The sequence below is a fragment of the Penicillium arizonense genome (assembly GCF_001773325.1).
Source record: "Penicillium arizonense strain CBS 141311 chromosome Unknown PENARI_contig003, whole genome shotgun sequence".
NCBI lineage: Eukaryota > Fungi > Ascomycota > Eurotiomycetes > Eurotiales > Aspergillaceae > Penicillium > Penicillium arizonense.
Genome location: NW_019173280.1, coordinates 769,029 through 796,328, shown reverse-complemented (window position 1 = coordinate 796,328; position 27,300 = coordinate 769,029). Strand labels below are relative to the sequence as shown.

General features: G+C 48.6%; 10 protein-coding genes across 10 annotated transcripts; 7 read left to right on the top strand and 3 right to left on the bottom strand.

Moving 5' to 3' along the window:
• Positions 1-538: 538 nt before the first annotated feature.
• Positions 539-1,116, bottom strand: PENARI_c003G09311 (MGMT family protein; the record flags this gene model as incomplete). The annotated part of the gene is made up of 3 exons (XM_022628655.1): positions 539-689; positions 818-944; positions 1,002-1,116. The coding sequence occupies 3 exons, from the start codon at positions 1,114-1,116 to the stop codon at positions 539-541; spliced, it is 393 nt and encodes a 130-aa protein (XP_022491870.1).
• A 204-nt stretch (positions 1,117-1,320) lies between these two features.
• Positions 1,321-2,337, top strand: cwc26 (putative cell cycle control protein (Cwf26); the record flags this gene model as incomplete). The annotated part of the gene is made up of 1 exon (XM_022628338.1): positions 1,321-2,337. One exon carries the CDS (start codon positions 1,321-1,323, stop codon positions 2,335-2,337), a length of 1,017 nt encoding a protein of 338 aa, XP_022491991.1.
• Positions 2,338-2,662: 325 nt separating this feature from the next.
• PENARI_c003G12037 (putative nuclear envelope protein Brr6) lies at positions 2,663-4,108 on the top strand (the record flags this gene model as incomplete). Its single annotated transcript, XM_022628832.1, has 2 exons — positions 2,663-3,736; positions 3,788-4,108. The coding sequence occupies 2 exons, from the start codon at positions 2,663-2,665 to the stop codon at positions 4,106-4,108; spliced, it is 1,395 nt and encodes a 464-aa protein (XP_022491479.1).
• A 1,017-nt stretch (positions 4,109-5,125) lies between these two features.
• PENARI_c003G03525 (uncharacterized protein) lies at positions 5,126-6,366 on the top strand (the record flags this gene model as incomplete). Its single annotated transcript, XM_022628243.1, has 2 exons — positions 5,126-6,123; positions 6,186-6,366. The coding sequence occupies 2 exons, from the start codon at positions 5,126-5,128 to the stop codon at positions 6,364-6,366; spliced, it is 1,179 nt and encodes a 392-aa protein (XP_022491291.1).
• Positions 6,367-6,858: 492 nt separating this feature from the next.
• PENARI_c003G08006 (uncharacterized protein) lies at positions 6,859-12,564 on the top strand (the record flags this gene model as incomplete). The annotated part of the gene is made up of 12 exons (XM_022628561.1): positions 6,859-7,150; positions 7,194-7,563; positions 7,626-7,999; positions 8,043-8,385; positions 8,446-8,489; positions 10,794-10,905; positions 10,954-11,080; positions 11,143-11,300; positions 11,354-11,533; positions 11,590-11,684; positions 11,738-12,109; positions 12,158-12,564. 12 exons carry the CDS (start codon positions 6,859-6,861, stop codon positions 12,562-12,564), a joined length of 2,874 nt encoding a protein of 957 aa, XP_022491809.1.
• A 1,228-nt stretch (positions 12,565-13,792) lies between these two features.
• PENARI_c003G02331 (extracellular guanyl-specific ribonuclease RntA) lies at positions 13,793-14,230 on the top strand (the record flags this gene model as incomplete). The annotated part of the gene is made up of 2 exons (XM_022628161.1): positions 13,793-13,807; positions 13,856-14,230. The coding sequence occupies 2 exons, from the start codon at positions 13,793-13,795 to the stop codon at positions 14,228-14,230; spliced, it is 390 nt and encodes a 129-aa protein (XP_022491874.1).
• Positions 14,231-17,010: 2,780 nt separating this feature from the next.
• On the top strand, positions 17,011-17,700 carry PENARI_c003G01281 (glutathione S-transferase family protein; the record flags this gene model as incomplete). Its single annotated transcript, XM_022628087.1, has 1 exon — positions 17,011-17,700. The coding sequence occupies one exon, from the start codon at positions 17,011-17,013 to the stop codon at positions 17,698-17,700; it is 690 nt and encodes a 229-aa protein (XP_022491594.1).
• Positions 17,701-20,821: 3,121 nt separating this feature from the next.
• PENARI_c003G11259 (class I SAM-dependent methyltransferase) lies at positions 20,822-21,350 on the top strand (the record flags this gene model as incomplete). The annotated part of the gene is made up of 2 exons (XM_022628783.1): positions 20,822-21,254; positions 21,346-21,350. 2 exons carry the CDS (start codon positions 20,822-20,824, stop codon positions 21,348-21,350), a joined length of 438 nt encoding a protein of 145 aa, XP_022491687.1.
• Positions 21,351-21,850: 500 nt separating this feature from the next.
• On the bottom strand, positions 21,851-22,599 carry PENARI_c003G01450 (WW domain protein; the record flags this gene model as incomplete). The annotated part of the gene is made up of 2 exons (XM_022628097.1): positions 21,851-21,939; positions 22,020-22,599. The coding sequence occupies 2 exons, from the start codon at positions 22,597-22,599 to the stop codon at positions 21,851-21,853; spliced, it is 669 nt and encodes a 222-aa protein (XP_022492036.1).
• Positions 22,600-23,560: 961 nt separating this feature from the next.
• On the bottom strand, positions 23,561-25,873 carry PENARI_c003G07080 (uncharacterized protein; the record flags this gene model as incomplete). The annotated part of the gene is made up of 4 exons (XM_022628496.1): positions 23,561-23,615; positions 23,667-23,853; positions 23,899-25,794; positions 25,870-25,873. 4 exons carry the CDS (start codon positions 25,871-25,873, stop codon positions 23,561-23,563), a joined length of 2,142 nt encoding a protein of 713 aa, XP_022491686.1.
• Between the last annotated feature and the right edge of the window lie 1,427 nt (positions 25,874-27,300).

The following is a 27,300-nucleotide window of genomic DNA, read 5'->3' as shown; positions in this document are numbered from 1 at the left end:
CTTTAGTCTAGATGGAAACTCTTCTGATTTTCTGCGGATATGCCCTTATGGCAATGATGTGAGTTTTAACGATCTTTTTTCTTTTCCATTTACGGATTGATGCTGGTTGGTTCTATGTGCTTTCACTCTTCTTTTTCCATTCTTTCTCTTCTCTTTCTTTCTACTCTTTGGGTTCAGCTTGGTAGTTGGTTGGATGCGCTTGTTTTTCGTATGCTCATGACCCCTCTCCGCGCTTTTGACCTCCCCTTCCCGTCTGACCTCCCTTCCCTCTCATTTTTCCTTATAGACCCTTCCCTTTACTATCCAGACCATGGACAGGTTGCCTCATTAGTGCGTTACTCTCCTCCATGTACGATGTCATCTCTATTCTAGATTCCAGACAAGTCCCAATCTACGGATTCGATATTCGTTCGTTACATCATCTCTTTCCACCTGACCCGAAGAGTGAATAAGATTTAAAGATATGCATGTCGCTGCAAACAGTGTTCATTGATTCAAATCCAGGGATAATGCATGGATGCCCGATCTACGCGTTGTGTCATGATTGCTGGCTCGTCTCGCTGGGGAGGTGGTCTGGAAACCATCCATATCGCGAGAAATCAACGTACATCTCCCCCATGCTGTCAGTAGTAACTTCCACACCTTCTTCTGCGAGGGCTTCGGCTTGGCGGCCTGCACTGCCGGGTCCACTGCGTTGTTGTTAGCCAGTGGTTTAAACAGGCTATACATGTACATGAACATGAACATGTGTTGGAAGCGTGGCGGAGTGACCAAACTTGGGTTGAGGCAAGGTCATAGGATTGAAACATGCACTTACCGATGCGAGATCATTCCTTTTGAGTTGATTACCCGCTGCCAGGGTACATTGCTTGAGTTGAAGTGTTGGCCGGACTCTGCCGCTGGGAGAACCTTTAGGCAAACTCCGACTTGACGAGGGCGCTGGGCTATTTCAACGGGACGGTGTTAGTATATAGACACATTTAATGGGAATTAGCCCGTACGTTCGCCAAGTAGACGTGCGATGTGACCATAGCTTGTGACTTTGCCCCGGGGGACCTCTTGGATAGCCTCGTAGACCGCATTTGCCCACCACTCTGCTTCTTCTGAGCGAGGCATTATGTCTTTGAAGAGAACAAGAAAGGATTACAGAATAAATGCCAAAGACTCTTCTCACATTCCCACAGATCAAGAGAGACTCTGTGACATAGAATGGCGCTAGGCAGCATACAGTTCGGGGAAACATTCCTCCGGGTATCAATCGATAAATCACTGAGCTCAACCTACACTTCTACACCGACATACACACAACCCCACGAGATCATGCCAGGCTCACTCGCCGAATACCTAGCAAAGAACTACCTCACAGCCGACCCGGCAACGGAGCGACCAAAGAAGAAGCGCAAGAAGACCAAAGCCGTCGACACAGCCGGCTCCGGCCTCATCATCGCAGACGATGACCCACCCGACATTCGCGCCTCACTAGGCAAAAGCAAAGAAGACGATGAAGACAGCCCGTACATCGAGCGATCGGCCAAAAGCGCCGAATTTCGCCGCGCAAAGCAGTCAAGCTGGAAAACAATCGGCGGACCAGCGCCAGGCGAACAAAGCGAACAAGCAGCCGCAGACGCAATCCTCGCCTCAGCAGCCGCGGAACGAACAGCCCAACAAGACGCCGAAGAAGATGACGGCCCAACAATCGAAGAGGAAGATGAAGGCGAAGACGGCGCGCGAATGGAATCCGGTGCTCGAGGCGGTCTCCAAACAGCCGCCCAGACAGCAGCCATGGTAAAAGCGCAAGAAAAAAGGCGCAAAGCCGAAGAGGCACTATACCGCGATCCGACTGCCTCGAACGAAAAGACCCAGGAAACAATCTACCGTGACGCGTCCGGACGGATCATCAACGTCGCAATGAAACGCGCTGAAGCACGCCGCGCCGAGGAGGAAAAGCGCGAGAAGGAAGAACAAGCGCGCGAGGCTCTCATGGGCGATGTACAGCGACAGCAGCGTGAAGAGCGGAGACAGGAACTGCAAAATGTCAAGTCTATGCCTGTGGCACGGACGATCGATGATGATATTATGAATGATGAACTCCGGGCGCGGGAGCGATGGAATGATCCTGCCGCGGAGTTCCTTACGTCGCGGCCGGATGCTGGGTCTAGTGTTTCTGGGAAACCGTTGTATCGGGGTGCCTTTCAGCCGAATCGGTATGGCATTCGGCCTGGACATCGGTGGGATGGGGTCGATCGGTCTACTGGGTTTGAGAAGGAGTGGTTTGCGGCGAGGAATAAGAAGAGCCGGTTTGAGGCTTTGGATTATCAGTGGCAGATGGATGAATAAATGTCTGTTTAATGTTTCTGTTGGTGCTGGTCACCTCATGCAGGATGGTTTCTACAGTTTTTGGTCCGAGTAGTATTCTTTCGTAGAGTAGTTTGACCCTTTGTCTAGAGTATAATTTTGATCTGGCTGTATAACTAGTAGAGCTACCCCGAATACTCCTTTATTTGATTCAAATAATTTGTTGAGAATAAAAAAAAAACATGAACCATATTGACCTATTGTGTCTACTGTATAGGGCCAGTTGCCAAGGTTGCGGTTGGATGTTTACCCCAAACAAAAACTTACCCGCTCTCCAACCTCACCCGCTCCCACACTGGTCGCAAACATGGACAGGCGAACGGCAGAAAGTCCAATGGACTTTGAATGGCAATCCAGAGGCCCAGTCGATCCCAACTCGCCCTTCAATCTAGGCGCACACGACAAGAAACGTTCGTATTTCACCGGAGATGGCCCGAACGATGTCACTCCACGCAAGATCAATCCCTCTGACAAGCCCCCAGGAACACACAGTGTATTCGATTCTCCCGCGAAGCCACAGCTGCCTTCTCTCCGCCAACCAAACTCCCAGCCCTTCCTCTTCACTCAACCCCGACAATCCGCACCTCTCTCGCCGAAGGCCAAATTCGGCCAGCCTGCTTTCACGACACCGCGGAAATTCGAAGTCGATTTCTCTTCTGGCCCGGAGAACATGTCATCACCGGAATGCGCAGACAATGAGGATACGCCTGATCAGCCCTCCAAGACGGGGAAGTCAAGCTCACATTTCAGCTTCCTTGGCCGGTCTAGTCCAGGGCGAGGGGGGATCCCACGATTGACCCACCACTCAAACGCCATTCAAAATAGGGTACAGAAGCGGCGGAGAAGGGATCAGGAACTTGGCCGAACAGTACGAATCGAAAGCGACGACGAGAGCGAGCTAGACCAACCCAACAGCAGAGAAAACAGGACAGGAAAAGCCGCGAAGAAAGGAAGACAACAAGAGGCAGAACTACAAGGATCGCGGGTATCAACCTGGTCCGAATTCTTCAGCATGCTCGAGGCACACCCGAATGTTCCCGCCATCCTGTCATGGTGGGCCCAGCTGGTGGTCAACTTATCTCTGTTTTCTCTGGCCGTGTACGTCGTGTTCGGGTTTGTGTCAGCGATCCGCGGTGAATTTGAGCAGGCCGCGCAAGAAATGTCCGATACAATCTTGGCCGATATGGCGGTATGCACGAAGAGCTACGTCGACAATGACTGCGGCCGACCTAGTCGGGCCCCGGCCCTAGAGACAATCTGCGAGAACTGGGAACGGTGCATGAATCGAGACCCGGCAAAGGTTGGCCGTGCCAAAGTCTCGGCGCATACAATGGCGATTATCATCAATAGCTTCATTGACCCTATCAGCTGGAAGGCGATTGTGAGTACCCTTCTGCCTCGACTGTGTGGACTATGCTAACCATATGCCTAGTTATTCTTCCTGGCTACGATTTCCACAGTCACAGTTGTCAGCAACTGGTCATTCCGCTCATTCAGACACCGTCTCCAGCAACAGCACTACGAACAGCACCCCCCACAACCGCAGCCCATGCATCCACAGCTACACCACAACCCCGCCTTTGGGTACTACGGACAAGACCCTCGGCAAACCCAAGACATGAACTACGGCGAGAAACAAGACCCGCCCATGCTGCTTGAGAATACCAAGTCTATGGACTTTGTCACCGAGCGCAGCCGTGATCGTGAGCAGCACCTCCGGACACCGAGTCCTACCAAGCGCAGGTTTGCATAGACCACAGCTTGACATCTAGGTCTGGTCTTGGTATGGCGTCTTGGTTTACATTGTTTGGTTTCGGCAGCATAACCGGCAGAATTGCTGGGTTCGGGGTTGGTTGGATTTTGTTTTGTTTTATGGACTGTATACCATTGTCATGGTTATTTCGTTTCTTGTAATTCTTCAATTTGATATCTCTGAGAGCTATATGAGCCTCTATCCTGTCATTTTTCACCACATTTCCCCGGCTAAAATTTCATATGAAACAGAACATGATTGTATCATACAATTCCCACAAATAGCTCGGCGAACAACCTGCCTCAAATGTGCCGATGAGATTCTTTCCAGTTCTAGTTCTATTGGGCCGATCGTCTATTCACATGCATTTACAAAGCCTTCTGCGTGTATTTGACTCATTCCGTATAGTCTGTAACTAGGTTCGCCGATGCAGTGTCGCCCCACGTCCGCCGGATGGCTCGGCCATCGGCCATCGGCCGCCACAACCCATAGATCGCCTTTGCCACGGGGCGACCCGAGTATCTTCCGATACAATACCTACAAGACGAAATATAGCACACGCTGATTTGCCCATCCGTTAACGGGCCTGCATGTCCCCTGACAACAAAGTCCCGGTCCCGATCTTCACACAGTCCTCGGCGATTTTATCAGTTCGGTCCCACTGCACGTCAAATGTCAACCACGCCTTAGATGCATTGACAATGGCCGAGGACAAAGGAAAAGACTTGGTGAAAATTTGCAGTTATCCACTAAGTAGAACAGTTAAAGGCGGGCGTTATATCCATACATTGACTTGTTTATAGAGATCTTTTCAAAAGTACCATATACACCCTTCTTTCATCCATCTATTCTATCAATTGCATAGCCCTCATCCATACATCTATTTGCATAAACCAACTCCAACTCCAACCCAATTCCAAAAGAATGCACCACGAACCGAAAATCGACAGCCCAGCCTCGTGCCCAGAAGGAGGCCTAACAGGCAACCTCGTCGTGGCAGGCAGTTTCAGCGCAATAATGGGGGGCCTGGGTCTAATGAACAGCATCGGTATCTACCAAGCCTGGATCTCAACACACCAACTCTCCCACATAGGCGAAGGACAGATCGGCTGGATATTTGGCATCTACAACTTCCTCGTCTTCTTCTGCGGTATCCAGATCGGCCCGATATTCGATATCAAGGGTCCGCGCTTGCTGATGTGGCTGGGATCCAGTCTGCTCGTTCTGGCTTTTGTCTTGATGGGCTTTTGTTCTGAGTATTGGCATTTCCTTATTGTCATTGGAATCCTGGGTGGAATGGGGACGTCGTTTATTTTCATTGTGCCTGTTGCGAGTATTGGCCATTTCTTTATAAAGAGGCGTGGGGCTGCTACTGGGCTTGCTTTGGCGGGTGGGAGTATTGGCGGTGTGATCTTTCCTTTGGTTTTGGAGAATCTTGCTCCAAGGATTGGATTTGCTTGGGCCAGTCGTGTTGTTGGGCTTATCACGTTGATTCTGCTCATTCCTGGTTGTTTGCTTGTTCGTGCCAATTTCCCGCCAAAGGTTTCGTCCGCGCCGTCGCTTAAGGCATTCCTGCCTGATCTTACTATTCTCAAGGATCCTGTGCTTGCTTTGACGACTAGTGGTGTTTTCTTTATTGAATGGGGTTTCTTCATTCCGCTTGAGTATATTGCTTCGTATTCGATTGCGAGTGGTATCTCTCCCAAGTTGTCGTATCTGATGGTTGTCTTTTTGAATGCGGGCTCGTTTCCTGGACGTTGGCTTCCTGGTATTGTGGCCGACCACATTGGTCGCTTCAATACATTGATTTCGACGAACATTCTTTGTTTGATTGCTGTTTTGGGCATTTGGATGCCTGCAGACGGAAACGTTGTGGCTGTCATTATCTTCTCTGTTGTGTTTGGATTTGCGAGCGGGAGTAACATCAGTCTTGTCCCCGTTTGCGTGGGAGAGTTGTGTCCCGTTGAGAATTATGGGAGGTACTATACAACTGTGTATACCATCGTCAGCTTTGGGTAAGTCTTCCATGTGTACTCGCATTTTATCTTTCTGAGTTGTATGGCTAATTTTCGATTAGAGCATTGACCGGAGTTCCGATTGCTGGCGAGATCATCCACCGCTGTCAGGGAGCGTATTGGGGTTTGATTGCTTTTGCTGGGTGTGCATACGCAGCTGGATTGAGTTGTTTCATTGCTGTCAAATTTCTGCAGAAGCAAAGAGGCAAATCGGAAAAGCAGATGGAGGCGACAGGCGTTTAGGGCTGTGGATGCCCTGACATGGCCATGACGACATCTATGAAACAAAATAAGCAACAAATCATGAATTAATCAGTAAATATCAAAAAAATTCAAGTTCAACCCCACTCTTATTAATCATTCATTGGAAGTAATTTAGAACGAGTCGGTAGTTGATGGGCGTCGTCTCCCGCCTATATATACCACGCTATAAGGGCGAAAGGGAGAAAATAACATCGAACCAAAATATTTCTAGAATGATAAATCTATTAGCTCAGTCCAACCCGTCACCAAAGAAACATAGACAACAAAGGTCGAGACAGACTGAAATTCACACTGACGTAAATTGCCATTTGCCATTTGCCATTTCTGGGGCAAGATGTGGCTGCAGGCAATCTCTCGCCTTTCAGTTTTTAAATATTTGATATAGCCCCAGGTCCCAATTTCGTATGCCTTTTGATACCGTTTCTACAAGCATAATTTGCAAGGTATAGAAGTTCCATTTTGCATACAGGTATGGAGCCAACAAACGATCCCAAGAGTAACCTCATCATTGTTTCGAACCGCCTTCCCCTGTCCATCAAACGAGTAGAAGGAGGATTTGAATCATCGCTCTCGAGTGGTGGCCTTGTCACCTCTCTCTCAGGACTAACAAAGTCCACCCGGTTCCAGTGGTTTGGCTGGCCCGGAATTGAACTCAAAGACCCGGCAGACAGGGAGGAAGTGACCAAGAGTTTGGAAGAGCACAACGCGATCCCCATATTCCTGGACAAGACATTGTCACAGGAACACTATAATGGATTCTCGAGTAAGCCTTCTGATCATATAATTGCAGCATCACTAACCTACAGACCGTATCCTCTGGCCGATCCTCCATTACCAGTCTGGTGTAAGCTTCGACGATACACCATGGCAAGCATATAGACGAGTAAACGAATTGTTCGCCGATGCTATAGCCGACGCAGCAAAAAGCGGAACCCTAATTTGGGTCCACGACTACCATCTCATGTTGTTGCCCGAGCTTCTCCGTAACCGCTTGCAAGAACAGGGTAAATCCTGCGCCATTGGGTTCTCCCTCCACACGCCCTTTCCCGCAGGAGACTTCTGGAGAAACCTTCCAGTCCGAAAACACCTTATCGAAGGTCTCTTGTCATGCGATCTGATTGGCTTCCACACCGACGAGTATAAGCAGAATTTCATCGACACCTGCGCTAGTCTCCTGTGAGTGTCAGGCCTAATTCTTCCCCGAACCAATGTAACAACACACCCTGATACCTCGCCAGCGGTGCACGCACCGAGATTGGGAACCAAATCCAATATAAGAATCGCCTAGTCTGTATAGACAAGTTCATTGTCGGCATTGACCCCCAGAAATTCACAGAGACCCTGGCGAAGCCAGAAGTCCAGGAACGTATCCGCAAGTTGAAAGATAGATACAAGGGTGTCAAGGTCATCGTCGGCGTCGACAGACTCGATCACATTAAAGGTCTCACCCAGAAACTGAAAGGCTTCGACGCTTTCCTAGATGACCACCCTGAACTCGAAAACAAGGTCATTCTTATCCAAGTTGCCGTGCCGAGTCGCGAGGACGTGAAGGAGTATCAGGAGCTCGAACGCGAATTATGTACCCTGGCCGGAAAGATCAACGGGAAGCATGGTTAGTCTTTTGCCCTGCGATTGGAGCCATACTGACCGGCTAGCCACCCCCGAGGGTACTCCGCTGCTTTACATGCATCGCTCCGTCCCATTCAACGAGCTCGCAGCATTGTATTCTGTAGCAGATGTATGTCTTCTCACATCCACACGGGATGGAATGAACCTCGTGTCTTTCGAGTACGTTGCCTGCCAGCAAGAGCGTCATGGTGTGCTCGTCCTCTCTGAGTTCGCCGGCGCGGCGTCGTTCATGTCCGAAGGTAGTATTCCATTCCATCCAGCCAATATCACTGAGATGTCCGAGGCTATCTTTGCAGCGATCAATTTGAGCCCAGAGGAGCGTAAAAAGAAGTATGAGCGTCTTCGGGACTTCATCAACACGAACACGAGGTATGTCGACTCTATTCTCTGTGATCGAGCTGCGATTGTTTGTTATTAACCTCTTGCTAGTGCAAAATGGGGTCAGACTTTCACCGACAAGTTGTCCTACCGCTGTAGGAGACCTGGAGATCCTTGTTGATTGTTTCCCTCGCGGATGAAGCTGGGAGGATGCGATTTGGACTCAATATCTTATACTCGTAGTAGGCTAAAGCTGAAATTGAAATATCATGATCGAATCCCCAAGAAAGACGCGTTAGAACCGTGTATCACATGCCCGGATGCATTTCTAAAAACAATGCAGCGTTCCAAGCGAAAATCAGATGTATAGTGGAACTTTTCAGCGCGCAATTGCGCGATACCCTATCAACCACGCTGCGTTATTTCATCAACCACCCACGCACAGCATCAGATACGGTTGTGAAGCGTCAGATATAAGATCTAGATACTACTATAAAGCGGCCCTTGTAGTTTGATCGATGGCGAACACTATCTGCACGCAGGAGAGCTCGATGAATTTTCGTCCTAATGTAGCCCCGGCCCCAACGAGGGCACCACCCCAAAATTCGGTACCTCTAACCCTCTCAAGCCTAATTTCACTACCCCGTACTTCCCTTTTTCGGCATCCCCCGGCCTCGTCATTCGTGTTGAACCAATGAGACCGCGCCATTTGAGCTGCGCGCTGCCATCTGAACCCTCGCGTCTATAAATTGCCTCGAATTTCTCTTCCTCTGCTTCTTCTTCTCTCTCCTCCAAGCTTTTTTCTGAAATCATCTGTCTTCTGCCTCATTTTCTTCCTTTCCCTTTCCTGTTCGATATTGTCTCTTGTCTTTCCTTTCTACTTCTCCTGTGTTGCTGACTTGTGTTGACTCCTCTGTTCACTCTCCTGTGCTGCTGCCTCTTGTCTTTCCTTTCTACTTCTCTCTCCTGTGTTGCTGACTCTTGTGTTACTGACCTGACTTCTCTCTTCCCTTTCCTGTGTTCTATTTTCCTGTGACACTTCGCCTTTTTCCTCTATTTTTCCCGCTTTTTCCCCTTGGATCTTTTGGTTTTCGTGGGCTGTGGGGCTAGGATGACCAAAGAGAACAGATCTGATCATTCTGATGACCTTCTCTTACTACTACCCACATTGTCTGAGCATTTAATGTCACAACCCTCGTTTGCTTCATTCCAATTCCTCATTTCACCTTTCCCACTTTCCCTCTGTTCAATCCCGAGAACACCGTGCTGATGACACTACGATGAGACCTAAAAGCCTTTACTGCTTTGAGGACTTTGATTTACTACACTCTGAGCGGTTTTCTTTTCACAACATATGTCTGCCTCATTCCTATTTCCTGTTCCCATTCCCCATGTACTGGTACTCGGTTCTAAAATGCAATTTTATTCCTCATTTCTCTAGTTTCCTTGACAAGTTGTTTCCTTTTGAAGACTGTGGGGGGCTATGAAGATACAAGAGAGCTACTGACTCACTCTGAAGACCAACTACACCTGTCTGAGCCCGTTTATCCCACCATGTCTGTTCCTTCCAGTGTATCCATATTATTCCTGTTCTCGTTGAATGTGATTTCTCCAATAATGCATGCGTCGGTTCATTCATGTAGTTGATAACTTTATTTTTAGCCCCACGTGGCGTAGTCCGTGCACCGATCCAGGTACCAGGTACACACATGTACATGTAGACACAGGAGACAAGCACAGCTGACATGGATGTTGTTGGATGCATCTACTATGTACTGTAGTCGCCTCTCTTTTGAGCAACTGTACGATGCTCAATTGGCGCCAACTTTTGTCACGCGTCTATACCAACGCGGTCGCGTGAAGGTCACCTGCAGGCAAACAAACACGCACAAATATTCAGCCAATATTCCTCTCCTACATCAATCCTATACTCGGAAAATACCTTCCCATTGAATCATCCACCCTTCCTCCAAATGATCGTCTCCAAGCGCAACGCCATGGGGCCCACCTGGTAACGATGCGCCCGCAGCTTATCACGACATCGGCAGCAAATGACAGGCCGAAAATCCTCACTTCCAAGCCCCGCGGGGGAATCCCAGTGACAACCACTCCTGGAGAGCAAATTCTCTTCATTTTCCTCATTCAGCTGAGCTGCTACTCCGACTTGATTATTGTCCTATGATTATAGGACAAATTATACCCGCAAATGACAGACAAAGGCGATACCGCAGTCACATACAGAGGACCCGTCAAAGATGACATAGCAAAAAGAATAGGGACAGGGACAGGAGAAGATAGGCACCGCACAGATGAAGAGATAGCAAACGACCCCCTAGCAGCGCCATTGAAGCGCCAGCTCAAGTCGAGACACTTGCAAATGATCGCGATCGGAGGTACGACACCCGCCGCATGCAACCACAATTTGTTTTTCTGGGGGCGTTGGCTGATTTTTCTCACAGGCATCATCGGCCCCGGGTTACTGGTCAGTTCGGGCAATGCGCTGCACGAGGGTGGGCCCGCAGGGGCTCTAATCAGCTTTTCACTTGTGGGCATCATCGTCTTCTTCGTCATGTAATTAGGGCACATGCGCTGGTTTTGGAAGGATGCTGATGAGTACAGGCAATCACTGGGAGAGATGGCGACCTTGATTCCTGTTACCGGTTCGTTCACTGAATACGCAGAACGATTTATTGACGACTCGCTTGCGTTTGCGCTTGGTTGGGCATACTGGTATTTGTGGGTCACGGTATGGATCTGTTGTTGAATGGGCTATGGAGTTGATCGCATGCTCATCTGGTTGCTCTGAAGGTCCTTGCAAACGAATATAACGCCATCTCGCTTGTTATTGGATATTGGACGGATGCTGTACCGCAATGGGCTTGGATTCTCATCTTCTGGGTGATGTTCCTTACCCTGTCCAATCTTGGGATTCTGGCATATGGAGAAATGGAGTTCTGGTTGTCTCTGTAAGTTGCCGAATGATTGACTGAAACAGGCAGATTGGGCTAATCGTTCGCAGCATCAAGGTCTTGGCGTTAATCGTCTTCTTCATTCTCGCGATTTGCATCAGCACAGGCGGAATTGGGCCTCGCACTATTGGTTTTACATACTGGCATGATCCCGGGGCATTTGCGGATTCGATCAATGGCGTGGCGAAAACGTTTGTGGTTGCTGGAACACTATATGCTGGGACTGAGATGTGGGTTCCGAGTGTTACAATAGCCGATCATGCGATTGAAGCTAACGATAATATAGGGTTGGCATCACTGCTGGAGAGTCTGCGAATCCTGCGAAAGCAGTCCCGAAGGCAATCAAGCAGGTATTTTGGCGCATCTTGATTTTCTACGTCGGTAAGTATACGTGGGCAAAAAGACAAAGGTGGTACCTGCTGATCTCTGGTTAGGAACTATATTCTTTATTGGAATCCTCATCCCATGGAATGACCACAGGCTTTTGGGATCTACGTCCAAGACAGCCAGTTCTCCGTTGACGATTTCATTGCAAGATGCCGGTATTTTACCGGCTGCCCACCTCATCAATGCCCTCATCGTGATCAGTGTCATTTCAGCTGGCAACAGCTCTCTATATGTGGCATCGCGGACACTCCTTTTCATGTCCCGCAATGGAAAAGCACCAAGGTTTATTGGTCGTACGAATAAGCTGGGAGTTCCTTGGGCTGGCTTGATATTTACCAATATCTTTGCTTGCATTGTATTCTTGGGACAATCATCTAGTGCTGGCAAGGTTTACTCAGCCTTGATTACACTTTCAGGAGGTAAGCTGCCATTTACAAGCTGGATTGAGTAACTCTAATCAAGTATAGTGGCTACTTTCATCGTCTGGTCAGTGATTGGGATTGCACATATTCGCTTCCGCCAAGCACTTGTTGTGCAAGGTCAAGACCCATCAAGGCTCCCATACCAAGCGATTTTCTATCCCTGGGGAACCTACCTTTCGTTGGCAGCAAATGTCTTTTTGATTTTCTTCCAAGGATACACATGTTTCCTGAACCCCTTCAGCTCGACCGATTTTGTGATCAACTATATCTTGCTACCGGTGTTTGTGTTATTCGTCATTGCTTACAAGTTTTGGAACAAGACGAAACTGGTGCGACTGGAGGATATGGATATTTGGACAGGGAGGAGAGAGGTTGTTGAGTCCGAGGAGATTGAGACTCTCAAGAAAACGAAGAGCTGGTGGGCTCGCATTTATTCTATAGTTATTGGGTAAGCTGAGCTTATCCCTTGCCGTGGATCATACAGTCACAGGCCGGAAGCCCTTGTACACCCCAACCTTTATACAATCTACATGATTGACCGGAGGCACTCGAAGATCCCCAAAAAAAGAGGTGAAAAAAGAGAGGCTAAAGTAGGGCAAAAAGATCCATGGAGCAGTACACTCGCTTAGAGGCTGTCGTGTAGAAACTGCTCAATACTTTAGGGCACTGTATACACATTTATGACCCCTGTTGTACCCGACCGTCTACATTCGCATTATGCTATTTAAATTCTATTCCCAATAATACCAAGTCTATGTGATAAGAACTATAGATAGAACAGCCCGCCAAGGCAAAAGCGAAATAGAGTAGGTGGTGCTCATGAGCCATACAGTCCAATTGGTATCCATCGGGCACTCCCGAGTCGATCCAAATGATATACTTCTCGAGATCAGCACGGAAACCGTCGGCGGGCGGAACGAAATGAGGGGAAAGCACTTTATGCAAATTACGAAAAAGATAATATGGCCGGCCTAGCTCGAAGGATCTGTATTCTGTGGAGTATATTCCCGGACGTGAAGCTCTATAATCGCACTTTCCTCATTCGAAACCCGATTTTTAGCAGATGCCGACAGCCCGGTGCTTAACCCCACAGTAGGCGCTGAAGAACTGGCCGCTAGATCAACATCGTGGCCTGCAGCAAGTGATCCCATTGGCCCGATAAAGAGGAGAGAATCCCCTACGCTAATCTGAGCTGCATGAGTCTAGTAAGGGTCTAACTAACTAAATAGCGCCCGGAAACGTGTCGATCACTTTTCGAATAGCGCGCGAGCATTTCCAGAAACCCTATCATCGCCCAATTCTTCACGTTGTGTTCATTAGACCAATCGGATGTCTTTTGTTCCTTCGCTCCGTTATTATACTCCGGTTTTGCAGATCGGCGGAGATTCCTAACTCGGAAAGACTTCAATTAACTCGGGAATAAATTGTGTAAGCATAACCTCTCACCAATGGGATGGTTTATGTTTCAATCTAGGGAATGTAACGCTGCATGAAGCAGATGCTTCGCTTCGGTATTGGATTAATTGAAGTATCGGAGAAGTCTCCAGCTCCGCCGGCAAGGTCTATATAAACAAGCTATATCCCCAGCAGCATTGAACTCCAGCAGGCAAGAACATCTCAGAGCCAGCCGAGCAGTTTGAAGAATCCCCCTATAAATCTCCACCTATATCCAATCCCACGATGCAGTACACCAAGGTAACATGCCCCATTTCTCAGCAATATAACCGACTAACACCATCCCAGCTCTTCGCCCTCGCGGCCGTCTTCATCTCCAGCACTCTCGGTGCGCCCCTGGACATCGAGGCCCGTGCCTGCGCCTCAACCTGCGGTTCCCACTGCTACAGCAGCAGCGCGGTCGCTGCCGCCCGAAATGCTGGATATGACCTGTACTCCGAAGGCAGCACTGCATCCTCATACCCGCACGTATACCACGACTATGAGGGCTTCGTCTTCCCTGTCTCGGGAACATACTACGAGTTCCCCATTCTTAGCAGTGGCAGCATTTACTCTGGTGGCTCACCGGGTGCGGACCGTGTTATCTTTAACACGAACAACCAGCTTGCTGGTGTTATTACGCATACTGGAGCTAGTGGGAACAACTTTGTTGAGTGTACTTAGATTTTAGGTGAATTTGAATAGTTTGATTCTTGCTTTAAATAATATTCAGGACGTGTCAGGATTGTGATTGGAGTATGATGCTGAGTATTGTAGGAGACCGACTTATCATGTTGACATATAGGGCAAGATGTCAACATGCTGTAAAGGAATCCGTTGCTTTGGGTATCTAGAGGTAAACAACAATCGACACCCGCACATCTGCGTTGACGTGGGAGCTTGTCGTCGTCGGTGTTTGATACCCATGAGAGGGCTAGGTAATACGTGAGGACTGAACAGGAGCGATGTAATAATGCAGTACACAGAGGTTCCATTATAATGCCTGAAGTGTTGATTGAAGGGTTCATAAAATGCGCTATTGATTTTGCGTGAGGTAGGACGGCGCGTGTCGCGTGTTGCAAAGTTTTGGTTGGAGGTTGATAGGTTGTCATTTAGTAAGTAGTCAGATATCAATATTGTAACGAGGTGCGAAAAGTGGTTGGGAGGGAGATGTTACTCACGTGGGATATGAAGAAGGGGAAGTGAGTGCGCAGCTGGGCTGCTCTATTTATACGAGGTCGTGTACGGGGATGTGATGTGACAGGTGCGGGGTCGCGTGATCACATTGTTACCTTGACTACCTAAGATTTGTATTGCATGAGAGCAAAACAATAACATGAAAACTATTGAACTATATCACAGAAGGTTTCCCATATCATTGCTTGATACTAATAGTATTATCAAGACCAACCACTTCTCACTATGTATGGGGAAAACTCGGTTTGAGCCGACGGCCACATTACTCTGCCGTACTGCGGACCACAATATTCATAATGGCATAAAAGCCTCGGTGATATCAGCCGAGATATGCCAAAGCAATATTTGCATGTTCCGAGTATCCTTACTATACTCTACTTTGGCTTCCTGCGCCTAGAAAACGCCATTAATCCATCTTCATCTGTGAATAATTTATTCCAGGTGCTCATGTTATTAGAGGGCGTGCAACATGTTCTGAAAGTCTCCGGACCTTCAATCCAGGAGAGCAATTTCAGTCCTATTTTTGACTCAGCCTTGGTCGAACTGGAATGTTCAACCCCACTGCCAGATTAAGTTCGGTTGGCCGTGAATCAACTTTATAGTGCAAACACCGCCTACGGCACCCAGAATCCGGCCACGGTACTGCTGTATACCAAGTAACGATTACCGTATTGGAAGATGCCCTAAGTACAGTTTAGCGAGACCACGTTCTTACGAATGCTGCATGTTGCTGGGCAATAAGGTGTCCTCGACGATTCTTAGAAAGAATGCAGGAACGGGAGCCGATGGCACTAGTGAACCTCTGTTTTTACTGTGTTGTCTTGCACCGTCTAACGCACATATGGTGCTTTGAGGGATGGGCTACGGCTATTCTGAAATCGACATGGCCAGTATTGTCACCACAGTGGAGGCACCTGGCTCATTGGGCAGCGACGGAAATTATCGGAGAAATACACATCTGAATATGTGAATTAATTAGACAAAGTGAGGTTCAAAATTTGTTTCCTATTATTAATTCGAGGCTTCCTAGACAACGACTACAATAAGAATGGTGAACATCTCTAAACTCGTATATCGTTAGCCGGTTCATTAGCTTGCGTGCGCTCGTCTAGATGTCAACTAACGAAATTATACAAAATGTTAAGCGAATTTTTATTGTGCTATAATTAAGCTTATTAATAAATTTATACGTCGGACCCCAATCCGCTTATCACATCTAGATTCATCAAAGTAAATGAGGTGGGGCGACTCAAATTCGGAGAGGTTGTGAAGATAAATCGGCATTGTGCTCTTTAGCACCCTGTCGGGCGGTCTTTTTTTTTAACCAGCCTCTGGATACGAGGGTCGTCCTAATGATAGAGGTTGTGTGCTAGCATCTGGAATTCATCCAACAGACAGATAGTCATCTTGAGGTACAGATATGGCTTTTCTAGCAGATGGTCACAGAGCGCTTCTAGTATGACTTGTATTATGCTTCGCCTCCGACTGATACGGGTTGGAGGGGGGAGGAGGGGAGGGATTGGACGTCTCCGAGCAGTCGGAAGTTCCTGCGAATATGTTTGATCGTCCGTTCACTGCATTCGTGGTTGGCTTGTATCATAAAACTAATAAGGCGTAGCTTTGACAGGGGTAATGTCGGTGCAATATTTAGCAGTTGTCAGATAGTCGTGCTGAGAAGGATGGATGTCAGGGTATGGAATGGCAGTGAGGTAGAAGTGTATAGGAGTCTCGTGTAGAATACAATATTATACGCAAAGCGGTCGTTCTGGAGTTTAGAAATGTTCTGTTCTTTATTTTCCGCCTAGTTCTTGACAGGCAGGACAGAAGCAAGCAATAATAGCAATTTATTGGTTGGAAAACGGACAGGGAAGGAGAGAAGCTTCGACCTCCGAGGACACGTTATAGATCATCAAGAGTCACATGACCACCAAGGTCATGTGATCTCAACACTAATCTATATATGTTTAGAGTGGTTTCGTGTAGAGAAACAAAGCGTGAGTGTATTCGATCTCACTTGGCAGGCTCGGCCCCCGAAAAGCCCGAGCTGCCCCAGATGAATAAGCCAAGCCTTGGAAATATGATGCCACATGTGTAATCAGTCGGATTAATAATGCCAAGTAGAACACAACGGGACCCACAGGAAGAGCTGAAGTGGAGATGTAATGAGGTATAAAGCAAGTATAAAGCAAGATCAAGTTCACATAGCATGGTCAACATACCACACCAACACTTCAAAACACTTCAAAACATATCAACAAGCCCTGACAATGGCCTCCACTCTTAAGCCCATTAAGCTCTACGGAGGGCCTCCCGCCCCCCACCCCAACCCTCTGAAAGCCGCCCTCATCCTCACCCTCCTCGAACTCCCCTGGGAAACTGTCCCAGTCGAGATGTCCGAGGTCAAGGGCGCCGAATACGAAGCCGTCAACCCTAACGGACGTGTGCCCTCAATCCACGACCCAAACACCGACCTGACCATCTGGGAGAGTGGCGCCATCATCGAATATCTAATTGACCGCTATGACGCCCAAGAGCCCCGCAAGCTGAGCTTCACGCCCCGCAGCGCTGAAGCCGAGCTTGCACGCTCATTCCTCCATCTCCAGATCTCCGGCCAAGGCCCTTACTACGGCCAGGCTATCTGGTTCAAAGTCTACCACGCCGAGAAGGTCCCCACTGCTGTGGAACGCTATGTCAATGAGGCCAAGCGTGTCACTGGCGTGCTGGACAAATGGCTTGCTAAGCAGAAGGAAGCTCACCAGAAGAGTCTCGGTGATGGGCCGTGGCTAGTTGGAAATAAGCTGTCGTACGCTGACGTGGCGTTCGTTGCTTGGCAGCGTATTCTTAACAGCCACCTTGCTGAGGATGGATTCAAGGCGGAGGAGTTCCCTCATGCCAAAGAGTGGCTTGAGCGTTTGATTGCTAGGGAGCCTATTAAGGCTGTTCTCGATACGGTTTAGATGGCTGAGATGGAGCACTAGTGATGGATGATAGTTCGTGGGGGACCGTATATTCAGCATGTGTATTTAGTGAGAGGCTATGATATGCGAACTAGTATGAACTATCTATACATTCTATTTCTTCCCAGTTTGCCTCGCCTAGTGTTGATAGTTTGCGCTAGAAACATCTCAAACAAAGACGTCAGCGATGTGCGACGTTCGGCATCAACTGATACTTTGGAGTGGGTTTGGCAACAGGTTGCGCTGTAGCTGCCAGCAATTATAAATAATAACATCTTTGCTTGACTCAAACTTCAGTCTCGTCGCTATGAAGAACTTACGAGAACTCCACTGTAGTGTTAAAATGACACCCCCGGCGCACGCCTTACCTAATTAGGAAAGGCACAGTAATTTTAGTCCAGGCTAACTACGGCTTCCGTTGCCGCTTCTTGCTCAAGTTTTCTTCTCATTCCTATACCATGTCAGGTTTCCGACATCGGGCACATGGCAAAAGATGTCTATATCCGTACAATTCTGGGTTTATCCAGCTGAATGTGGAATGCCTAGAGCAGAACTCAAACAGCAAAACGTCCTGGGCTGCTCTAACAGACCCATTCACCGGCAATGGAGAGAATGCTCAACACCAGCAACCGACACTTATCAGCAGTCAAATTACGTGTGCTTTACACCCCACGTTGTCCGGAAATGGCGGTGTCTTCAGGATTTTAAATCGATTACGAATGAAGTGAGTTTCCCAAGACCTGCAGAAGCTCGATCGAGGTGTTCCCTCTGATCGGACTCTAGGCTCTTCAGGTATTTTAATGATGTGGACATCGTATCCGCTGAAAGGCAATTTGGCACAAGTTCTGTGGTAATCTACTGCAATCTTCCACACCTTTATCCAACTACCAGCTGCCGCAAGACCTCTTCAGAACTCGATGTATCATGGGGGGTATACGATGCTATTATTACCCTATTACAAACGCATTTTCTTTACTGCAAGCATATTATGCTTGTGCTTTGGGTCGATCGAAGTATAAGTTTATCTAGGGCCGAAGCAGAGCAAGATCGCGACGCTATAATGGCTCGGCTTGAGAAAGTACTTTACCGAGCGGATGAGCTATATCGCACTCTTGCTCAACAGGGATGTGATTTTTCGATTTTTCCATCTCCGGCAGCATTCGAATTGTGTCTGGACCGAGCAAAGGAAACTGGTGGGATCTTTGAAGAGGGTGACTGGGATCACAACCGGGGTGCTGAATCCCGCGTCTGGCGCAGCATTGAAGAAAATACATCCAAGAATGGATTATCGGACGACATAAGAACAGACAGAAAACTGGGCTATTGGGTTCGAACAAGCTTCTTCGATTGGTTTGAAAGGAAGGATATGCAATTTGTTTGACACGAGAATAAAATATGCGAGGGTAGGTGCTGAGCATCTACCCCAGTAAGACAAGGAGCAAGCGTCATCATATCACTTTGGAGAATTGAAAAACTTAAAACATTGATTTCCTATAGATGACCTTAGGAGTAATAGATATGATCATCGCGTACATACATCACTTCTAACGCTAGGTTTTTCTTGAGAATTACTATGCGGAAATAAGTTTCACTGTGTGGACAGAGCGCAATTCCAATTGAAAAAGACCTATAGTTGTATTAAACTATCTACTTACTCGCATAACGACATTCCAAAATTCCGCCGGTCCCCTCTCGGGGAAAAATAGGCTACGGATACGGAGGAGACCCCGCCTACGGCACCCCTTCTTCTCGCCTGTCTTAGGCTCACTAAATTGATTGTGTACTAACTGAAATACTACGAAACATTCTTATAGGGTCATGCAATTCTAGGAATATAGGTGGTGAAATACAATTACCGCTGGATATGGATAAGGGAGGTAGAGTCCGTCCGTCCCAAACGGTAGCGGATATAATATTGTATTGTAGTAAGAGATTGAACGCTGATCGTCCAAGGGCCAGCGGGAATTGCTAATATATATTGTGCCGGAGACGTAGGATTTCAGGATACGAGTAATGTATTGGATGGTGTAAGGCGGGAAAGCTTTAGGTACTGAGGCTGTCGACATGTTGAGGTAAGGACGCGTCCAGCGATCAAGAATTTCATCTGCATTTGCCATTGGAACCAGGTCCAGATGTTCAAAATCCATGTCTGTTGACGTGTCCGGGTTGGTCAAACAGATCGCTGGGATCTTAAATGTTTCTCCTGCGGAACCAATCTCGGCTGAGATAGATGGAATATCCTCTGTGACTGGAATACTCGATGAAACTTCATGGTGGGAATATGCATTATGTTTTGGCCCAACAACAGCAGGATATTGGCAATTTGTTTTCCGAGTCTTGCAACGTGAGCAAGTGGGCATTGCCAGATCACATCTCACTTTCGACTTTTCGCACTGAGAACAGCTCTTCTTCCGAGGAGGAGCTAACCCGCTTCATCGTGGTCGCGAAGAAGCTGCGGTTCGCTTCATTCATGCGAAGCGAGGTGAGATATATGTAGGATGAAAGTAGCTAATCATTATAGTGCTGTATCCGGGCGGTCAGGTGATAGCACATGACCTCATGATTGTATGAGAGCAGAGCGAAGCTGATTTACATTTGAATTGAGACTGCACGTAGCATGACCATTTATAAGATTACTGGCGAATTTGCACTTATTATAGTTATATGAACATAAGGTGAGTATGCTTCTAGTTGAATATGAAGTTCCCGAATAGCTCTACCAAGTCCGATATTGTTCTAGATACTCGCCCTTGTGTGAAGACTTGAGGGTATTACCATCAGTCATAGAAAGCGAGAGAGTAAATTAATTTCAACTAAATATATAGCAATTTTTGCATTGAAATAATGACATCCATGGGGCTATACATAGAAATAGTTGGAAAAGATCGCCACCTCGGAACTCCGAACCAAACCCAATTCCTCCCCGCAACTATAAAAGCCCCCGGCAAGCAACTCCAAATCCACTCTTCTCAACACCCATTGAGTCAAAACAATTGCTTCGATCAAAAGCAAATCTCAACGCAAACAATACAACTTGTCCAAAACAGCCCATTCAAACATAAGAACCACTCCAACCAAACTAAAGCAACAACCAAATCACATCAACCAGCAAACCACCAGTATGCCCCAAGTCTACACAACAGACCACTCAAAATCTGTTCTTCAAACCCACAGCTGGCGTACAGCCCAAAACTCAGCGCCCCATCTAATCCCACACATCCAACCAACGCACAAGATCCTAGACGTGGGCTGCGGGCCAGGCTCAATAAGCGTCTCACTAGCCAAACTCGTCCCAGGCGGCTCCGTCACGGGCGTAGAATACGTCTCCGACCCGTTATCTGGAGCACGCGCCCTCGCGCAAGCAGAAGGTGTAACGAACATAACCTTCCAAGAAGGCGATATCCACGCCCTCCCATTCGAAGATGGATCCTTCGACATCGTGCACGCGCATCAGGTGCTGCAGCACATTGCGGACCCGGTGCTGGCATTACGGGAGATGAGGAGGGTTGTGAAGAGAGGCGGTATTGTTTCTTGTCGGGAGTCTGCGGTGTTGAGTTGGTACCCTGAGAATGAGGGGATTGCCAAATGGAGAGAGGTTACGGAGGGGATGCAGCGGGCTAGTGGGGGACATCCGCATCCTGGAAGCATGATTCATGTTTGGGCTTTTGAGGCTGGATTTAGGAGGGGGGATGTTAGGAGAAGTGCTGGGGCTTGGTGTTTTGGGAGTGATGAGGAGAGGGCGTATTGGGGTGGGTCTATGGAAGGACGGGCTAGGGAGTCTGGGTTTGCGAAGAGGGTTGTCGAGGAGGGGTTTGCGGGAGTTGCGGATTTGGATGTTATTGCGCAGGGGTGGAGGGCGTTTGTGGATGATCAGGATGCTTGGTTTGGGTTGTTGCATGGGGAGATCTTGTGTTGGAAGTGAGGGTGTTGGGTGTTGATTGATGGGAGTTTATATGTCCGTCTGTTAAGATTGAGTAAAGTAAAGTATGGATGAGACGACGTCTTGAAGGAATGCAATGGTAAATGTAGTATCGATGTAAACCCTATTGATCGCCTTCGCGAAATGCAGTCCTAGCAATGAAGAAGTTGTAAAGAATGAAGTAAAGAATATGGGTTGCTCAAGCAACTGTCAATCTTCAAAATGAGACCTCTAGTCACTGCCATAGTCATCCTCGTAGGCCTCGTCACGACGACCTTCCTCATATGCTTCCTCGAGGTCCGAGCGCTCCTCATCCTCATCTATAAACCCATTAGCATCAAACTCGAGGTAGAACAACAAGCAAGTCCAATTGAACCCAAAGCAACAGAATCAAACATACCGTGCTCATGTTCAAGATAAGCACCAGCAAGACCACCAACAGCCAAACCAGCAGCACCCATAGCAAGATACTTGCCAGTATTACTCTTCTTCTTCTCAGGCTCGACCTGCTGCTGAGGATCATAGTAACCACCACCAGAAGGACGGTTATCGTAGTTGACAGGAGGCGGGCCCGGAGGCGGCGCATAATAACCACCCTGAGGCTCGGGGGGAGGAACGCTGCGGGAGCCATCATTGTAGCCCGAATAGGCAGGCTGGGCATAAGGTGTCTCCCACTGCGAGCGGCCAGTGGCGTCCTCTACCCAGAAGGCGCGGCGGGTGCTTGGCTCCCATTCCTGGTGCCAGCCGGCTGGAAGTGGAGGTGGGGGGCCTGGTGGGGGGCGGGCGCCTGGTGGAGGGGCGCTGTAGGGACCACGTTCATAGGGCGGTCTGTCTGAGGGGGGTCGAGCATACGGGTCTGCGGGTGGTGCGCCGTATGGCGCGTAGGGCTGTTGGTAGGGAGGTGCGTCTGATGGTGGACGACCGTAGGGGTCGGCTGGTGGGCGGCCGTATGGGTCACCATAAGGCGGGGCGTACGACATGATGAATTGAGAGAGAGTTGACGGTGAGAGAGAAGAGAGGGAGAGGAAGGAAGAGAGAGGAGAGAAGGAGGGGAGTGAGGCCTCTTTATGGGGAAGCGAAAGAAAACAATTAAACAATTTATTTGTAGTAGACATCAACAGTTCCGCTCAGAACCGAAAGGACCGAGACAGATGTACCCACCAGATGTCAGTTAGCGCTGTGGTTGACGGCATTTAATCCCTCTAGGCAGATGCGATATCAACTTCCTGAGCCCCAGTAGTGGCTTGTGGCCCGGCCAAATTGGGAATTTCGCGCCTTGCAGGGCTGTCCTGAATGATTCGATACAAGTGTAAGCATGCCAAGTGTTAAGTGTCATCATAGGGCACATATTGGCTACATAGGAGTTTTACATGATCAACTCCTGATCGGCCAACTCCACTCTCTATTTTGGTTCCTGAACCTTGACGGTTAGACATATACATCCCTGACCCCTAGAGATTTCTCAGTAGAATAGGGGAATGAGAGAATAGGGGGAGACCGATTGCACCCCACCTGCAGTGGAGAAGTCACTTAGTGGTTGCGGAAGAGAACAACTGAGAGAAAAAGATGCAGATAATCCGCGCTAGTGTATACCCAGCCACTAGGTGGCTTAGTCTATATAGCACAGCCACTAATTGTTACACACGTGGCTAGAGAGGGGAACTACATATACGAGACGGAGTCGCAGTGGTTTCAAATGCGATGGAGATATAATGCATGCGGGGTCGGGAGTAGGGGCGCTAGCCATTTCCCATAAATAAATGTATTGAGTAATTGTAATAACCTCATGAAACGTAAAATTGCGAGCGAGAACACCCGTGGGAAATATCAACCATGCGGGCGCGATTTCCGAACTCGATCACAAACTACTAACTTGGGGCGCTGCCTTAGAGCATGGACGCACGGCGAACGGAAGTCAGTAGCCAGGCTAGGCTATGTAATTTAGCCTGCGATTGTACTGGCGGCATCGCTGTCTGGATAGAAGAAAGCAGACAAACTAAGAACTAGGTTAGTGAGAGCTCATCAAGAGGAAAACAGAAATACTTACGCAATAATGATATAGGCGGCAATCAATAGCACACCTTCAAGGTAATTGCTTCGGCCGTCCAGAACAAGGAAGTTGACCACGAAGGTGGTGACAAACAGACAGATGGTCTCAAACAGGGTGAAGTAGAGAGACATGTCCTTATCCATACACCATCCCAGGATAACGACCAGGGGAGTGACGAAGATAGCTGGAAAAGTTAGGATTCAGTTTGAATTAGAGATGTAGGACGTACCAATTTGAATACTGCTACCAACCGACACACCAATTGACAAGTCCATCTTGTTCTTTGTAGCGACACTGACAGCGGTAACGTGCTCTGCTGCGTTACCGACGATCGGCAGGATAATGAGACCGATAAAGGCCTCACTGACGTTGGAGCTTGTGATCATCTCAGGAATGGCGTCAACCAAGAATTCGGCACAAACAGCAACCAAGCCAGTAGACAACAGAAGCATAACGACGGCAGCAGTCCGAGACATTTCAGGTTCCTGGGATTTGGCTGGAGCGTCTGGCGCAGGGGGCTCAGCCGAGTCAGTGAGACGAGAGGCACCGCGTGCGAATTGAACCGCGTTGCCGGCAGGGGGAGGACGGTTGATGTGAGCAGGGAGCGAGTTACTGCGGGAAAGACCAGGGCGAGCAGCTCCGACTCGAGGGGACATAGCCGGCGACTGAGAGCTGAAAACAGTATTTGAGAGCAAAGAGGGGATCGGGCCGAAGGGAGAACGGCGTTTCTGGGGATCCTCTCCGGCGCCTTCAACGCCGGCAAATGTAGGAGCAGACGAGAAGCCTTTCATGGTCTGTTGGGGCCCCTTGGAGGGAGCACTGTGGGTGGCCTCTTTCTGTGCCTTCCGCTCGGCCTTCCTTTCTGCCTTCCTCTCTGCCTTTAGTGCCTTGCGCTTCTTGCGGTCACGCTTCGATTTTTGGCTTGTTCCACTATCCATACGGTCAAGAGCGATACCAAAGTCACGGGAGCGAATGGCAGACTCCTGCACGTCATTATCACCGTCATAGTGAAATTCATCACCAAGTTCAATGGCATGCTCGTTGCTAGCGATCGAATTGCCAATGGAGCTTTGGTTTTCGTTAGAAGTCGAGGCCATTGCTTTCTTCTGGAAGGACTGGCGAGAGGTTGTGCCCTTGGAGCTGGTGCTTGACTTGCGGTGTCTGCGGTACTTCATAGCTCTCTTAATACGCTTGGCGGTAGTCCATGATGTCGTAGTATCATCGGATTCTTCACTAGAGCTTGACGAGGATTCCGAAGAGCTGTTCATGAACTCCGCGAGAACACCGGGATGGGATTCTTCGTCAATGATAGCCTGGGGAATGCTGGCGTAGAGATATGAATGGGACTTCAGCTGGAAGACGATGTACAGAATGTACACCAATAGCAGAACAACACTAGTGCCACGGCTGACCTTTAGGGTCTCATGGTCGGCGTCGCCATTATCTGACCACGACGCGTGGAAAGCAGTCGGCAGAAGAAGACTCATCACACTCAAACTGAGAAGACAAGCACTCATTTGGGTCACAGTGCTGTTGTAGATCTGTTCCTGGAAGCGGAGACCACCACACAAGAACGCCATACCCATGATCAACAGCAGATTGGCCAAAATAGAACCAAGTAGAGAAGCTTGGACGATGCGAATCTCATTCTTGACCAGGGCGATGATGAAGATGATCAACTCTACTGCGTTTCCGAAAGTCACGTTGATCAGAGCTCCAATTGTATCACCAAGACGGCTGGCGACACTCTCCGTGGCGTGACTGAGCAGTCCTGCCAGGGGGATGATGGCCACTGCGTTCATCGCGAAGATAATGGCTGGGTTGAGGCCGACGGCCTCGACGGCGATGCCGACCGGCACGAAGACCAGCAGCACATTCACCCAGCTGTGGCACAGGGCATCCTTGGTGTGGTTGTAAAACCGGCCGGATCCATTTCGCATACGAATCAGAAGACCCGGCTTTGAGTTGGGTTCTGTGTCAGACCCTGGAGTAGGGTCCTCCACAGGGACATTCACTTGTCCATTTTCAGGGGGAGGTTTCTCGGTAGGTACGTCGGCCTGTTGGGAGGGCTGATCTGTCAGGCCGCGAGAGGATGCGTGAGCTTTCGCCCACGAGCGAATCCGGTCTATAGAAGCGAGCGTGGTTAGTTGCGGTGGAGTCGGAATAAGACAGCTATAGATAGCTATACAGCACAACTTACGCATGTATTACAGGGACAAAACACAGATGAAAGAAGGCAAGAAGCCTTTGGAAAGAAGTGAGTGAAGGAGAGAGCTGTTAAGTGGTGGATTAGGGGGGACCAGACTTATTTATGAGCTTGGCATCTTGGCGCGGACATTTCCCACTTTTATTCAACAAGCGCGCCACACACGAAGTTTCATTGTGTCTTGGTCTCCATGGTGGATCCTTGATGATCTTGATAAAGAATGTGTTGACGAGTACACGCCGACAACCAGAATTGGCATTCTCGTCACCCCCTAGCATGATGTCAACGCAGGGCACACATCAATGGAAAGGCCACTCGAGTAAGACAGCATGGCTCATGACGCGTTCTCGATTATTCTCCCTATAAGGATGCCAAGATTGATGGACGGCAAATCTGACTCCACCAAGGACAATGTTTGACATCCAACCCGACATTATTGGTCTACGCTGGCTACTGCCATCCCCGTCGAGACCATTATTGGCTCATGTTTTGCCTATCGGGAATCGCTCGAGACCTATCACAACTGCGTTACTGCGGTGCATTTCAACCCGAGTCCGATTCGGGAGAATGTCTCAAATTCCCGCAAGATAGGCTTGTTCAGATCTCCAGCACATCTCCAGGACCACAAATGAGAATTAGTGTCTTGTGCTTGTGATACGCTGGTTGCCACGGTCCTTTGGCTGGTGTCTGTTGTACCTCATTTGTCTGTAATGAGCTCACTTATGCATCTCGCTTTCAGATGCACCCGCTCTGCATACGCAACTCCCGCTTCATTCCGCTTCACTTTACCGCGCCCATCACCTTGGAAGCCCCATAACTCCGCACCATTTTTGTGGCTTGTGGCTGTGTCAGGGTAGCCACAGTTGGTTCTACACACTGACTCAGGATCACAGTTGAGACTGGTGGATTCATGTTCAACGATCTATTTCTGGAACAACCTGCTCCTGCCCAGCAAGATGCATCGTAACGAAATCGATCTTGTTATGGCGAGCCACGCCAGGCCTCTCACAATGGCTGCCTGAATGTGAAGCGTAGGACATTTGAATTGCGTAACGTTTATCGCGAGATCTTGCATAAAAGAAATGTGACTTCTGGCTTAAAGAAAGACATAATATGTCATTGTTGGTATGTTCATGTAATTTCTACCATTGAACCCTGACCTGGGATACTAGAGACTATTTCCCTGATTTGGATTTAGAGAACAAATAACATAATATCTATCAGCTATAAACACACAGTCGCGTATTGTTTCTTATCGATTAAAACTGCGGAAAATCAAAGAATCGCCCGCCCATCGTAGAGCGATCGAAGAGCGATCTTCCTAAGCGGAAAATATCTACTCCGCTATTTGACAGCCACAAGTCCTATATCAAACATAGCGCGACTTCCCTAAGAACAGGGCCACTATACTAGTAACTAATAGCT